The sequence below is a fragment of the Penicillium paradoxum genome (assembly GCF_028828445.1).
Source record: "Penicillium paradoxum strain IBT 22861 chromosome Unknown utg000002l_segment0_segment0, whole genome shotgun sequence".
NCBI classification, from domain to species: domain Eukaryota; kingdom Fungi; phylum Ascomycota; class Eurotiomycetes; order Eurotiales; family Aspergillaceae; genus Penicillium; species Penicillium paradoxum.
In genome coordinates this window covers 2,640,959-2,655,738 of record NW_026643180.1, presented here as the reverse complement: position 1 = coordinate 2,655,738, position 14,780 = coordinate 2,640,959, and the positions used below count along the sequence as shown (strand labels likewise).

Genomic DNA, 14,780 nt, shown 5'->3' with positions numbered 1-14,780 from the left:
CACAGGCAATGGATTGGTTATCCCGCATTTGATATTTAATAGACTGTATGGAGATGGACTTGAACTCTCAGGGCTCGGAACCCTCATTCTTTCCACCATATCCTCAGGGTGAACCTGAAGTAGCTAGAGGAAATGAAATCCTCTCCTGTCAAGTCAATTCCCACTCAGGAGGGCCCTGGAGAGTCAGAACTTGGGATAAGTGGCAGGTTGTCGACATTACTTTGAGGAATACTGACCATTCCACTGCTATTTAGAAGCGGATCTTCCTTGGAAACCGGAGGATCGCACAGTTTGCCGCTTTCAGCGCATTGCGTCTTACAATTGTCATGTGAACTCACCATTGCGGGCAGGTGGCGAAATGCTGATCTTCGAAGTGGATTATGCACCATGTACACTTAATAGTTCGCAGCGGAATGAAGCCGTGTTTGGTGGCAAGACACGGCTACCTGGTTTAGTTTGGTCGGGGCCTTTCAAGCCGAAATATCCAGCTCTTCTGCATAGGCTGGGATCGACTGTATATTAGGTCCATGCTCTGTTGGACTTACACTCGTGATACAGGCCCAGCTCCGATAAAAGTGAATGAGAGCTTCCTTTTCTAGTGAGAGAGCGGTTGATAGTGGGATTAGATTTATAACTCGGTAATGCAGACACAAGTTTCTGTTTATACAAAAGTAAAAGTATCACCTCCCTTCTCACGTAGCATGTTTCCAATACGAGACGTGCCAACAATGCGTTCCAACTTCAGCGCATCCCACTTGGAGAACAGCGCACGCACACCACCTTCAGCTGCCTCAATCAATGCTGCTGGATCAAGACCAAGGAATCCAACAATCTCACTGTAGAACAACGCATTATCTGGAAGTCCGTACATGACCACACGCTTGACGCCGCGGACCTGGTAACGACGGAAGTGGTGCGCACGCTCGGTATAGAGCAACACGGAGTGGCGGCCGGACACGAAATGACTGCGGGCACGGTTGGCCTCCTTTGGCTCGGTGTACTCAGAGATCGCGCCGAAGGACACGTTTGTTGTCTGCATGGAGGTGGCGAAGTGGTTACGCACGCGGACGAAGTCGAGGTAAGAAGGGATGAAGATGAGAGTGCCAGCGCCGCCCTTGCCGCGGCCGTGGGTGATGTTCTTCACCAATGTGGACAAGATGGTTGTGATGAAGTGCTTGAAGCGCGCGTCGGGGTCTTTAATAGGCGACAGACTGTCGATGCGAGTGAAGGTCTGCTTGACGGAGACTGGGAGCGGCAGCTCGGTGATGGCGCCGGCGTAGGTTGGGGTGGCTTTAAGGCGGCCGGAGGCGTTCTGCATTTGAGATGAGAAGAGGGCGTTGATCTCCGGGGTGATGCATGATGACAGCACGACAGTTTGTCGAACGTGGCGGGCTTGATTGTCCAGATACCAGTTGCGGACGCGGCCGAAGTCGCAGCCGTGCGCTTCTTTCGGTTGCAAGTTTAGGTGCTGGAAGATGAAGTCCATGTGGTCCCAGTTTTGCATGAGCAGGGCGTCGGCGTGGTCGACAATCACCACCTCAATCGAGGAGAGGAAGTCATGATCGCGTTTCTTGGCGTCAGATTGGTCCATGATCGTTCGCAGACCAAGAGGACTAGCCAGAATGATGTCGGAGCTGTAGAATTGCGCGAAATATTTGACCGTCTTGCGAGTGAATTTGAGACCTAGTCGGAACATGTCGTCGTCATTGCCACCAAAAAGCTCCCGAAAATCTTCAGTCTTGTGCTCCCACGCATCGTCTTCTGGCGCCGAGAAGGAGTCGGTGAAGCGCTTTTTGTTTTCTTGCTGCTCAGGCTGATAAATTCGAGTGATTGCATCGAGAACCTTCACACACGCCTGTCGGGTCGGCAAAATATAAAGCACCTTGGGTCGAGTGAATCCCTGGTCACGGCACTCGATGTCGGTGTCCGGGTCCTTGGCTAGACGGGCATTGTTCTTCAGGACCTGGTCTCGGGTCTTCAGAAGATGGTTGACGGCGTGCAGCGCCATAATGTCACGCATCTCGTTTGCGTTCGAAACAGATCGGGCACCATAGAGAACATCTTGGTAGTCGAACACATATGGCGCAATCGTCTGGGCTTGGCCGGTGATTTTAGGTAGGATGTCAGCCGCACGAGATTTCAATTTTTGTTTAAGCTGCGCGATTGAAGGTCAGTACTGGAACCAGCACAGAGATTCAAAGGTGCGATATGTACCTTAATGTTGGCTGTGCTCTTCATTGGTGGAAGGAATGATGCGTTGTTGGCTCCAGTGTCGGGAATAGAATGTACTAGCCGCAGCCCATCGATCTCTTTCTTAGTGGATGCCCATTGGTTCGACTGAATGATCTCGATCTGCTTGGTTAGGTCGGCACTCTGGGGGAGATTGAAGTGCTTTTCGAAAGCAGCAGTTGGGTCCTCATCCTCGTCTGCCTCCTCTTCTTCGTCGTCGGAGGGCGCTTGAGCTTCTAAATCGTCATCGCCCTGCTCCGGTTCCTGCGCAGTACTTGCTATTTGTATTTCCTCATTCGAGTCGAAGACAATCCTGCGCTTCTTCCGAGCTGGCCCATTGGACTCATTGGATTCATTGGTGTGAAGTAGCTGAAGGAGTTCGTTATATGGGCGTTCGGTGTTCTCTTCTTCTTCGTCGCTGCTGGACGAACCCTCGTCCATAAGGGAATCATCACCCAGTTCCTCTTGGGATTGCTCGCTAGCATCATCTTCTCCGCTAGAAGAATCATCTGACCTAGTGATTATTAGATAGAGTGATTAAGGATTAGAGGGTAAGCAGAAAAGAACTCACTCAGACTCGTTCAGTCGGGAAGTAGCAAAGGAGTTGCGACCACCACGACCACGACCCCCATGAGCTCCGCGACCACGGCCACGGCCACGACCACCGCGGCCTCGAGCTCCTCTAAAAGAACCACCACGAGGACCAGGCATCTTTTGGTCGGGTTAAAGGAGGTTTGTAGTTTCCAATTAGTTTGTTCTGGCCGAAATGAGAATTTCGGGCTTATCTTATCTTAGCGCGAAATTTCCCACACACAAAGAATCGGAACAATCAGAGCGGCTCACTCCACTTCAAGGAAAAATTGAACCTCCGAGAAAGGTTGAGTTTGGCTTGATCTTGAACCTGCAAGATATTCATCCCCAAATTAATCATGGCCGAAGATTCTTTCCTTCATCTTGCTCGCCCCCTGGGCCCCGTCAGCGTGGGGACCGCTCCCACTACTGCCCCTCTTAACGTGGTCATTCAACCCCAGGTATGTTATATGTCGGCTATGATCTGAGGGGTAAAGCTCATCATTCTCCCAAGGCAATCTTCTCCGTTCTCGACCACTCTCTTCGCCGTAATGCCGACCAGGAACGAGTCATCGGTACACTGTTGGGAACACGCTCCGAGGACGGAAGCGAGGTTGAGGTCCGCTCCGCCTTCGCCGTCGGCCACTCCGAGGCTGAGGACCAGGTCGAGGTCGACATGGAATATCACAAGCAGATGCTCGCTCTGCACCTGAAGGCCAACCCCCGCGAGGTCCTGGTTGGTTGGTACGCCACTGCCTCCGAGCTCAACACTTTCTCCGCCTTGATCCAGAACTTCTACAGCGGCCAGGGTGATGGTACCTGGCCTCACCCCGCCGTCCACCTGACTGTCTCCACCGAGGCTGGCAAGGACCTCGAGACCCGCGCCTATATCTCCGCCCCCGTTGGTGTCACCGCCGAGCGTGCCGCTGACAGCGCCGCTTTCATTCCCGTTCCCTACGAACTTCGATACGGCGAGGCCGACAAGAGCGGTCTTGAGTCTATCGCTAACGCCAAGGATGCCGAGGACCGTTCCGCCACTATCACTTCCGATATTGAATCATTGGAGCGCGCTGTTGAGGAGGTTCTTTCCATGGTTGACCGTGTCTCGCGCTACGTCGAGTCTGTGATCGATGAGGAGACCCCCGCATCGACCGCCATGGGCCAGTTCCTGCTTAACGCTCTCGCTCTCGCTCCCAAGGTCGAGCCTGCCGACATTGAGCGTGACTTGTATGTTGAATATAAATTCTTCCTTGTGTTATATCTAGTCACTAATTATCTACAGCAACAACCACATCCAGGACGTCCTGGTCGTTTCTTACCTCGCCAACACCGTTCGCACACAGATGGAGCTTTCTACTCGACTAGCAACCGCCCAGCTTACTCTCGGTGGCGGCGATGGCCCCGCCACCGGCGAGGGCAACCAGCGCAACCAGCGCGGTGGAAAGGGCAACAACCAAGGCGGCCGCCAGCGCCAGGATCGCACCGAGGAGGCCCGCGCATGAGAGCTTCCCACAGCATATAATGCTGATGCATAATGTGACCAATTGCGAGAGGACTTCCCCCACCCTTCAAGGGAACGTGGATATCTCATCTCACGTTCTCTTTCCTTTCTATCCCATTCCTCCTTGACGTTATTACTTTTGGGTCTTTCGCTGCTTTGTTAACTCTCCCTCAACCGCCTTCATCCCTTTTCCTTTTTCCCCCTCGGTTCCCTCCTTTTTTTTCTCTCTCTCTCTCTTTCTCTCTTGCGAGACTTGCATGTTCTCTCCGGAGCCTACGAACTGCGGGCTGGTCACAGAATCACGCCCCCAACAACAGCGTCTGGGCTCGGGTTGTCTCAAGGACCAAACACTGTCTCCAATACGAGGTGTTGTGGGGTTGTGACGATTTAACATCATTATGATTGATATATCGAGTGGTGCCAGTTGTAAACGAGGCTGGTGAGGACGGATCGTTCTGCGATAGAGAAAATCGGGGGTGATGAGTCTAGACAGTTTGAAGACGAGAGATGGATTCGCTGTGAGCCGATCTCTCCAGGTTACGAAGTCGCATCATTCTAGGCGCGGCGTTTTCAGTTATGATGAAATGGACATAAAAGTTCTAGAGCTTCTTCGTATTGTTCAGCATATTGACATGATCATTTCCATCCGTCTCCGCCAGCAGTGCCCCCGGAGGAGATAGATACAATCGGATAGACAGGATCCCTCTCATGGCGTCACCAGTGGAAGAGAGATGGATGATACGGGCCAACAGTATCGAATCCAACCACGCAGATATAGACTCTGATGGGCAATTCCGTAGGAAAGGAAGGAAACATGAAATCGAAGAAAAGAAGGGGGGGGGGGTTTTATACCGCGGAAAATTGGGAAATTGAAAAGAGCCGAACAAGGAAGGAACGATGAATCCAGCGAGTAGAGGAGGAACGACCGGGCTGGGCGACCAGGACTGAAGACACCAGTGCCCGCCAGAAGCAGGTCATTCATACACCATTCGGCCGTGGCGCGAATACATAGGGCGAACGCCCCGTTGAGAACCACGGCAGCGGATCCCAATCAGTCAAGGTATCATCGGGAAATGCATGCAACAGCATCGGATGTGGTTAGAGAATCTCCCAGTTAACCTGTCCATGGAAGTATCAGCAAGAACATTGGAAAATCCTAACGTGGCCATAATATTCTTGTTATGTGTATGCAAATCACGCTGTCGGAAAGGATGATTTGACCGGATTGTTGATGATTGTGTACAGTCTTCAGTATCAGGTGTCGAATGGCTATAACGGTAGGGATCTAGCTATCTGAGTTTGCTGCCAGAGGAATTGATCCTTCTCCATATCTTCAATACTTCAACGATATCCACTTCCATCAACCTACATATCTATACCATATCAAAATTCTATACTCCAGGGTGCTTATATATTACACCTTCATCTTTCTGGTCTTCTATGCTATACCACTACCCACCGAGATCATGCACATCTCATTATGATTGTATTGCAATCGCCAACCCGCATGATACCGTGGATTGATAAAGCGTGGACTGCTCTTGAAAACAATACAGTCAGCGGAATCCGAAATGTTGGACAGCGGCAGCTCGGATTAAGTGGGAGCATATCATCGCTCAGGACATGTCGTGTCCCTTGCTGGATTACGAACGTAGGCGAAGTAAATTACCTTCCCAACCATCTCCGGCAATTTATTAGGGCTGGGGTACTTCCCCATCGCCAAATCGATCCAGCACCAGCGTGGTGAAAGGCTCCCTTGTCTGAGAGGAAGTGGAGTTGGGTCCTCTTACTCTTTCTCGCTCGGTGGTGGTAAGTTCTTCCATTCAGAGATAGATGTAGACAACAATGTGATCTGAAATACATAGTGCTGCAGAGAGAAAGACCAAGAACAACACTGTAAGCAACGAAGAGAGCTTTCAAGGTCCTTCCCTGTCTGGGAATACACATGAGCCCCGAAGGAATTGTTCAGTTGTATTGAATATAACGAGAATTTTCGGTGGCAGTCATCAATAGCATATACGGGATTGCCTTTCCTCGTCTGCACATGCTACTGATGCGCTGGATAGTCTCATGCTTGACTATTCTCGATAAGACATGCTGAGCCAGGATGTGAAAATCAATCAGCCAATGCAGGGTTCTCTTTTTTTTTGAATGACAAATTCATTGATTGATCAAATGGATGCCGAGTTCAGTGTCGAGTTCATATTCACACGTTTTTGGATTATGAGAACGGTGCTCCGTACTTATAAACTGTTAATTTGCGGGGTGACTTGATGGATTTACTTGCCATGAAAGGCAGACAGACCTGGGCTGAGATGCTGTCGCATGGGACAAAGGTGATGTCGAGGAAGTTGACACAAAAATCGCACTCGTTGCTTCTTTTTTTGAAAAAAAAAAAAAAAAAAAAAAAAACCAAGGTTCCCGAAAGACCCAACATGCCTAAGAAACACATCACGGTGCAGTCGCGTAGAGAGAGATTGGAGAGTAGGTATTGTGTTCAATTGTATGGAGTAATCCCAAGGGATCTCGGATCTCCCAAGATTTATTATCCAGTGCCTCACTATATTGTAAACGGATTATTGGGTCATGCTAAAACTCCAAAGGAAGGTATAATTGTAAATCGGCATCTTGTACGGAGTAATGGACTAAGGATAACAGGAGCGAGGGGTGGAAATTTCCAGGCGTAAAAATACCTAGGCAGCAGGGCTGTTTGAGATCAGATGCAAGTCAAAGGAGTGGGCTATAAAGGGGGATTGAGGAAATAGACTGTGGGATGACGAGTGAGACTCTAGAGACAACAAAGGGAAAGCTGAGGGCCGATGCTCAAGGTCACGATCGATGCCCCGGTGCCTCCAGGGCGTTTCCCAAGTGGGGGCTGACGGCGCCAAAGCTTATTTACTTTAATTTGACTGGGGACTACTTCCAGGGCGAGTGACCATTCTTGTTCCCAGGGGCAGTTCGGTAAAACTTCAATGTGTCTCATGTTTGGTAATGCCGTCGATATTTGTGGGCAAATCATGGGGAAAAAAAAAGAGAAAAAGAACGCAGGCCTAGCGCCATGACAAGTAAATTACACAGACAAGAAAGAAATAAAAAGTCGTATCTCATGATCCCATTCATATTCAGCCAATGGTCTTGCGCTTCTTTGGAACCGACTCCTCGGTCGCATCAGATCCACGGCGGGTCGCAGCACCCCTTTTTCCTTTACCTTTGCTCTTCTTGGTAACATTGGCTGTAGCGGCGGCTTCAGCAGCCTCCGGATCCTCGCCAGCGGCTGCGGCTGCGGCTGCAGCAGCAGCACCCTTCTTTCCAGCTTCCTTAGCAACCTGGTCATCATTCTGATCAAATGCCTTGCGGGCCTCCTTCAGCTCGCGCTCCATACGCAGCAGCTCCTGGACACGGCCGAGCTTGTTCGGGTCGCGGCGCAGTGCGAAACGGAAGTCCTCAACTTTGATCTTCTGGCGGCGGGCGTGATGCGCGACTTGTGCGGCGCCGTGGCTAACTTCCAGCACAAAATCGGTGACAATTTCATCCAAGACACGGATTGTTTCGGGGAGGGGCTCATTTGGGAAACTTGGGTGTGGGCTTGGGTCGCCATAGGCAAGAAGGAGCAGGCGGACTATGTAAGATATTGTGGTTAGTCTTGCGCTTGCTTTGGTTGCACCCGTGAGGGAATAAATGCGCATAGGTTGTCGGAACTTACGCTCGTTTTGAAAGTTCATTTGGCCTTTGTGGCGGGCCATGCGGGCGCGTGGTTCGGCCATGGTGGATTGGGTTGCTGGGTTTTTCTTGCTCTTTTCTGTTGCAATCGAGGTTGGGTCGGGTGGTTTAGGGGTCCACTGGGGTTCGTATCCCGCGCGGATCAATGCTGTGTCTTGCTCATTGAAGTACCAATTAGGCGAGAGAGCGGAGGAGAGATTTCTGGTGCTAGGCTGCCGAGTCGGAGTGCGAGTCGCAGTGGGCAAGCCAGTATTCGGACTTGGTGAGGAGTGAGGCGGAGCTTGAAAACGAGCGTTCGAAGTCGATGAGCAGTTGTTTGAGGGTTGCGAGCGAGAATTTAAGAATAGCGAAGATCTGATCGGAATTCGAGGGCCACTGATTGGAGTTGGCAAGTAACGTGTCGGAGTTGGTGAGGGAGTTGGCGGAGCTGCTGCGACCTCCGGCTGAAACGATATCCGCCTGGGCGTTTGGACCGTGCGTTTGGCGGACATGGCGGGCAGAATACAGTGGACTGGGGTTGATTAGACTGACCTGGCAACATCAACTGTTGCAATTTTGCTCTGCCCCAAGCAACGGGCGGGGATTCGACAGCTGCTCAAAATGGTGAGTCCATGGACATGGCATGACTGATGCCTGTGTTTACTTGTCGCTGTTGCGGGGTACGAACCCAATGGCAATAGGATTGCAATGCGCTGACCGTCACACTTGCCTAGTCTGCTCTTTTCAACTTTCAGTCTTTGCTCCTCGTGATTCTTCTCATAATCTGCACCAGCAGTTATGCGCACTCGATAATGCCAGGGATTATGGACCGGAACCAGACTGGGTAGGTACTCACTTTAAAATGCGGACCCGGGCATCGAGTTAGTTGGCAAGGAGACTAACAATTGGTCGATGTAGCATTTTTGGGATCTTCTGGAAGTGCGCACGGGTCGGAGAGCGACTTAGTCCATATGTCAGCATATGCTGTGTCTTGATGGCAGTGAGTATCCTCTTCTACAAATAGAGAGAGAGATGTATGAAGAGAGATACTAATGCTGCTTTATAGGTCTCGATCTTTTTCGGTGGTTGAATAGCTCAATGGACTCAATAGTAATCTGAATGGGAGTTACAATGGGAATTATCATTTGACCAGTTGCATTGTGACAACTCAATGGAACCCATGAGTTGACAATAGAAGTTCACGTAATTCCCAAGTGAGCATCACAATATCGAAGAGCCCTACTTACTACGATGGACTCTAGATGCAATGAGCTTTTAAAATGAACAATAAGTTCATGGTGATGCAATGTATTGTACATGATATCCAAATTTACAAAAAAAAGTTCAAAGTCCACTTCGTCAAACACCGATCCGTCCAAAATGCTTCAAGGTTGCTTGGCCCACAAGAGGCAACAATAAAAGACAAAAGGGTATCCTATCTTACATTTAAGGCGCTCACATTTTAGGTTTGAACTTTGACTCCAGCTTCTCGAGCCCACTGTCAATCAGCTTGTCACGCTCCTTCTGGTCACTGTGCACATCAGAAGTGGGCCCCAGAGCAAGGGACAATTGGGCCCCATCTGAGTCAGACCTCTGATCCATCTCCTCAATCGCTACCCAAAGGCGTTCGGGGTCGCGGAGATAGCGCAGACTTTTCATCGTATAATGGTCAATTGAAAAGCCTTCCCTTTCCATCATCGTGATTGCAGCAGCGGTTTCGGGGATATCTTGTGCGTTTGCGAAACCGTTGATAATAGTGTTCCAGGTCACCTGGTTGTATTCCACGTTGTGCTTAGACATCATCTCCTTCACCTTCTGAGCGGCTTCGGGTTGGCGACTATAATTGAAGGCACTGAGGAGGATGGTCCAAGTGCGAGGCGTGGGTGAGATGTGCTTGAGAGGCTTGCCATCGGTAGTCTCTTTCGGCAGGAGGGATGCGTCAAGCATATCTTCGACTAGACGCACGCTCGACCGCAGTCCATGACTGCTTTTGCGGAAGGCGATGAGGAATTCATTGTAAACGTGGTCGGTTTCGACTAGAGGAGCGATGGATGGATGGCCTTGCTGAACAAGCTCGCGGAATCTGTCATACATGTGATGCACTTGTGCTATCCGATTTCTGCAGCGGAAAAATGTTGCAATCATGAGGAACAAAGATACTGGAGAAGGCGGAGATTTGAGCTCCGGTCTTTGGGTTGTCGGTGGAGTATATTGTGGAGGGAGGAGAAGAAGTTCTTTGAGAGGAGTGACGTCGTGGATTCTGGTGTACATGTCAAGCATGGAGTAGAAGACCCCCGAGGGATCGCTCTCGGGATCGATATGCTTGGCGGTGAAGGTGAAATGGGCATGGAAGATTTTGCTGAAAATGTATGGGTTCTTCCGTAGTTCCTCTTGCATCTCGACTTCTTGTACTAGCTCATCCACGCGACCCCGATCACCTCGAGATACGGCATCAGTGAGGAGGGTCAGATAGGTATAGGAGTCGAATTGGTGGTGATGATTCTTCATGAATTGAAGCATATCCGACCCAAGCTGGGGATCTCCGGTTTTATAAGCATTAGCAAGCACGAGATTCATCATGTCCCTATCCGGCTGGACACCCATCTTGAGAAGCCGTGGAAGAATCCGGAAATTGCGTCCTTCTGGTTTATCCTCGACTGTATCCAAGGTCAGGAGCTTGCAACAATGCCGCAGGACACCTTCAGAATCCATGGAAAATTCAGGGGCATTAATCTTGCGAACATATGCCAGGGCTTTGAAAGCATATTCCACGTCATTGAGGTGTATGAATTGGTTCATGTAGCAAAGTGCAGTTTGCGCTTCCATTGTAGTGCCTCGTTCGCCCATTAACCGAAAACTCTCGTAGACGCCCAGGAAGCCTGCTCGGCGAATATATAACCGTATGCCCTTTTGTGGTGGGGAAATAATTGGCCAATCCTTTGGATCCAGGGAAGTCGCAACCACCGATTCGAAGGTGTGGGCACCACTCTTCCAACCCTGGAGCTCGTCATAATGAAATTTCTCCAAGTATGCCAAGCAATCAACGACCATAGTCATGTCTGGCTTCTCCTGAGGCTCAGTTGTGACGATTAGAAACTCCAAGACAAGTGCCGGATTGTTTTGCAACAGCCAAATGGCCAGGCGTTGCCAGGCCCAGGCCCTGGAAGCTCGATTCATTGCAAGCCATGCCTCCCGGAATTTGCCTTGACAGTCATCAAGAAGCACAGCTAGCAGTTGTTCCCCATCTTCTTTCAGTTTCGGCAATGCAGACAGGTGCAAGACCTCGCGTCGATATGTCTTGGCGTTATAGATCGCTCCATATGCCTCCTTCCATTGACGAAGTCCCAGCTCACGCGTGTAAATCGAATTTAATCGTGTCGCAAGCGCCAAGTATAACCCTCGATCGGTCAGGTATTTACCCTTTCTTAAAATTTCGCGGTTGACTCTCTCGGCCGCCATGGCCACAAGCTTGGGGTCAGCATGTCGCACATATGCAACCTTTTTCATTTTGTCCTTCGTTATAATCGGCGTGGACGAATTTTTTCGTGGCTGTGATGTTCGTGGCTGGGTGGAAAGCTGCGAATGCCCATTGTCCATACCATACTGATCTGTTGCGATTTGATCTGATTGTTGACTTGCTGCGGGTTGTGAAGTGTTGAGTTTATGGCTGGCGTTTCGAGATAGCGTAGGGTTTGGAGTATCAGGTGTCATTCCAGGTTCTAGTATTGCCGGGGCATGGTGCGTTGAAAGGAGCGCTCTATGGCCAACGTTCGCCGTTCCTGGCTCCCGATACCATCGGCCTGGGCTTCGACATTGCGGCGAGAGCAACCCGTTCAAACGGGACCGAACGAGTTGGTGTGGACACGATGACATTCAGGAATATATGGTCGGATACATCTGGCGAAAACGACGAAGACAAAGACAATGGACTCAATGGCTCGTGGAAAAGAGAGTCGAAGTCCAATGCCGGACCGAAAGTTGAATTCCGCCCGATTTTGCCGTGGCTAGTGTGTGGCGCACCAAACCTACTTTTATCACTCTATCGTCTTCAACTTCCATGGAGCAGAGGAGCTTAGGTTTCCTTCAGGTCACTTCAGTCACGATTCTTTCTGCCCCCTGGGATCGGATATTCTCCTAGCACCCCATTCAATCTTTGCTTGAAAATATGTCATCAAACCACGCCAATCTTGATGCGGCGTCCACCGACCGCAAAGCCCGCCTCGCCAAGCTCGCAGCTCTAAAGCGCAAGCAACCCGAGCCAGACACAAATGAGGCTGCCGCAAAAGACATTGAGCTTCCTGATGCCGATGCTACGCCAGATGTAACCACAAAATTCCTGTCTGGTCGCAACTACGACGCCGAAACTCGCGGGCCGAAGCTGGGCTTCGAACAAGGTCCGCAGGAGGGCCAGGTGACGTTGGAAGCCCAGGCGGCAGAAATCGCACAGGCCACAGCCGAGCAAGGGAAGAAAGATGCAGATGGTGATGAGCCGCTCAATCTATACAACCTACGACCAAAGAAACCCAACTGGGATTTGAAGCGGGATCTGGACGAAAAGCTCAAGATTCTCAATGTACGGACGGACAATGCAATCGCCCGGCTCGTGCGACAACGGATAGATGACGCGAAACGGGCTGCGAAGGAACGTGGGACTACACTCACTGGGGATGAACAGGGTGAGGAATTGGGTATCGAGGGTGAGGCGCTCGTTGAGGGCATCCATATGCGTGAACGAGAGGAAGAAAAAAGCGATGAAGAAACGATCTGAACATGATACCCTTTGTTGCAGGACTGCGCGCTGTTTGGCTTTTCTGCCTTCCCTTTTACTATCTGTATTCTGTCTTTCCTATCTTTCCTATCTTCATTTTTATGTTGGTTGAGGGCGTCCAATTGATGCCAAGAGCATATTGCACACAAAATCAGGTGTTGAGGCGTTTTCAGATAACATTTTTCAATTCGTATTCCTGTCTTATTGTATGTTGAGAATCATCATTGACGATGTTTCCCCTTGAATTGTTCGGGGAGACATGTGTTCTGTTCAACATCCCGAGGGAATTAAATGCTAATAATACACTTGTTCGTATTTCGATGGAATATGAGTTGGCACTGTGCAGAGACTTGCGCCGTAAAAATCTCCAATTGTAAAGAACAATTTTTTTTAGTTCAATTTACCTTCCATGGTTCATGGCTTCGGTCAAACGAAGCCGCTTGCTGAAAGGACTCAGGCTTCGCTCTCGGGGAGGCTGGTTCTGTGTTCTGGTGTCAGTCCTAGACCGTCCGGGCTGAGACTGGCGTGGTGGGCTGGCTCGATCCCGGTATGAGCGGTCACGAGGAACATCTGGAGTCATAGAACGCATGTCTTTCGCTCGCTCTTGGTCCATACTCTTGCTTCGGCGGTCTCGTCGGTCACTATGCCTTCCTGCGCCACGGTGCCGACCTCGTTCTTCGGGGCTAGACTCTCGACGTCGTCGCCGTGTGTTTCGGTCATCAGTTCGCTCCCGGGACGGCGAACGATTCTTTGGTCTTGTTTGAGCCGGACTAGATCGGCCCTCTGTGGAATCACTATAGCGTCTCTTTCGGGACTTGGTAGGTGAGGATGAGTCGGCTCGGCGGCCACTATCGATTGCGCCGTATTTGTTATGACGGGGAGAGGAGTCACAAGATCGATTGGTGGATATCGTTGCCACTGAGATCGACCTAGATCGCTTCGGAGAGTGGGAACGGCGGTCTGTCATATCCCCAGGTCTCTTCCGACCACGCTCTTCCTCCCGGTTGGCAAGTAACTCATCCGCCAAACCCTCTCTGTAAACAAGTCAGCGAGTATTTCTAATTGAATGTACAGAGATCATAGATGGCTCAATGGGTGGCTTACGTCCGTAAAAGCTCGTTTGGGTTATCACTGGAGAGCTTGGGTATCAATTCTGGGTTCTGTAGCTGTTGAGTCCTTGAAGGTCGCGGGATGTATGGGCGCTCTTGCGCAGGTGCCTTGCAATCAAAACTGTAGTGCCGTGAACCGGAGTTAGTCAGATATCTGGATAGCATACAGAGAATTGTACGTATCTCGTTTGAGGCATTTCTGACACAGTGTGTTCGCGGTGGCTTTGTCGGAGCGTCGGAGCGTCGGGGCGTTTCGATATCGGTTCATTGTAGCTCGCGATGCTCCGGATTTATGTGTAAATCTGAAATTATGGATTCTCAATTCTCAGATCAAGGGTTTTGGTACGATCGCAATCAGAAACACAGGCGACATCCGACGTAAAGTAGACCGGCGCAAAGTTGGCGGCTGTTAGCATCGCAAGCCCAAGGGACTATGGTAGGCGCGCGCCAGGGGCGGTCGGGCGCGGCATAATGCACCCACGAATCTTCAGGCAATCAAGAATCAGACTTCGGATTCCCAACGCTCCTTCTGGATCTCGGGCTTCATTGTCAACGCTCACGTCATCCATTTCCGGTGATCTCGAGTTGATCGGATACCAAAAAGCCCATCAGATCTGGAGTTCTCCCCCAAACTCTGTACGAGGCCTTCATCTCCCTATGAGCCAGCTTTGATATCATGTAAGGCACCGCTGCCTGGTCTGTCTGGGATTTCTGCTTCCTTGAAGTGGAGTCTCTCCCCATTGACCCTGCTTGTTCTGTTCTACTCCGCATGGTACTAATGCACATTGTCCGCAGCTTTCTCCATGGCGATCGCCCTCTCCCAGAGATATGTCTTTCGTTTTGGGCTTGTGTGAAACGAAATTACGCAGCGACCTACCGTTCAATCAAACAACCTTCAACATTT

General features: G+C 50.5%; 8 protein-coding genes across 8 annotated transcripts; 3 read left to right on the top strand and 5 right to left on the bottom strand.

Annotated features, from left to right (window-relative positions):
• Positions 1-661: 661 nt before the first annotated feature.
• N7457_000977 (UTP25 family protein) lies at positions 662-2,940 on the bottom strand (the record flags this gene model as incomplete). Its single annotated transcript, XM_057172023.1, has 3 exons — positions 662-2,155; positions 2,215-2,743; positions 2,801-2,940. 3 exons carry the CDS (start codon positions 2,938-2,940, stop codon positions 662-664), a joined length of 2,163 nt encoding a protein of 720 aa, XP_057035926.1.
• A 218-nt stretch (positions 2,941-3,158) lies between these two features.
• On the top strand, positions 3,159-4,301 carry N7457_000976 (eukaryotic translation initiation factor 3 subunit F; the record flags this gene model as incomplete). The annotated part of the gene is made up of 3 exons (XM_057172022.1): positions 3,159-3,260; positions 3,314-4,026; positions 4,082-4,301. The coding sequence occupies 3 exons, from the start codon at positions 3,159-3,161 to the stop codon at positions 4,299-4,301; spliced, it is 1,035 nt and encodes a 344-aa protein (XP_057035925.1).
• A 3,121-nt stretch (positions 4,302-7,422) lies between these two features.
• N7457_000975 (putative transcription initiation factor TFIID subunit 13) lies at positions 7,423-8,511 on the bottom strand (the record flags this gene model as incomplete). Its single annotated transcript, XM_057172021.1, has 1 exon — positions 7,423-8,511. The coding sequence occupies one exon, from the start codon at positions 8,509-8,511 to the stop codon at positions 7,423-7,425; it is 1,089 nt and encodes a 362-aa protein (XP_057035924.1).
• Positions 8,512-8,733: 222 nt separating this feature from the next.
• On the top strand, positions 8,734-9,089 carry N7457_000974 (protein kish; the record flags this gene model as incomplete). Its single annotated transcript, XM_057172020.1, has 3 exons — positions 8,734-8,843; positions 8,918-8,999; positions 9,066-9,089. Coding segments are annotated over 3 exons (216 nt in total), but the record flags the coding sequence as incomplete, so codon positions are not given.
• A 365-nt stretch (positions 9,090-9,454) lies between these two features.
• Positions 9,455-11,872, bottom strand: N7457_000973 (pentatricopeptide repeat protein; the record flags this gene model as incomplete). The annotated part of the gene is made up of 1 exon (XM_057172019.1): positions 9,455-11,872. One exon carries the CDS (start codon positions 11,870-11,872, stop codon positions 9,455-9,457), a length of 2,418 nt encoding a protein of 805 aa, XP_057035922.1.
• A 292-nt stretch (positions 11,873-12,164) lies between these two features.
• Positions 12,165-12,767, top strand: N7457_000972 (CCDC12/cwf18 family protein; the record flags this gene model as incomplete). The annotated part of the gene is made up of 1 exon (XM_057172018.1): positions 12,165-12,767. The coding sequence occupies one exon, from the start codon at positions 12,165-12,167 to the stop codon at positions 12,765-12,767; it is 603 nt and encodes a 200-aa protein (XP_057035921.1).
• Positions 12,768-13,167: 400 nt separating this feature from the next.
• N7457_000971 (zinc finger CCHC-type containing 10) lies at positions 13,168-14,144 on the bottom strand (the record flags this gene model as incomplete). The annotated part of the gene is given in 3 exon segments (XM_057172017.1): positions 13,168-13,801; positions 13,872-14,030; positions 14,044-14,144. 3 exon segments carry the CDS (start codon positions 14,142-14,144, stop codon positions 13,168-13,170), a joined length of 894 nt encoding a protein of 297 aa, XP_057035920.1.
• A 40-nt stretch (positions 14,145-14,184) lies between these two features.
• N7457_000970 (uncharacterized protein) lies at positions 14,185-14,445 on the bottom strand (the record flags this gene model as incomplete). The annotated part of the gene is made up of 2 exons (XM_057172016.1): positions 14,185-14,282; positions 14,358-14,445. 2 exons carry the CDS (start codon positions 14,443-14,445, stop codon positions 14,185-14,187), a joined length of 186 nt encoding a protein of 61 aa, XP_057035919.1.
• Between the last annotated feature and the right edge of the window lie 335 nt (positions 14,446-14,780).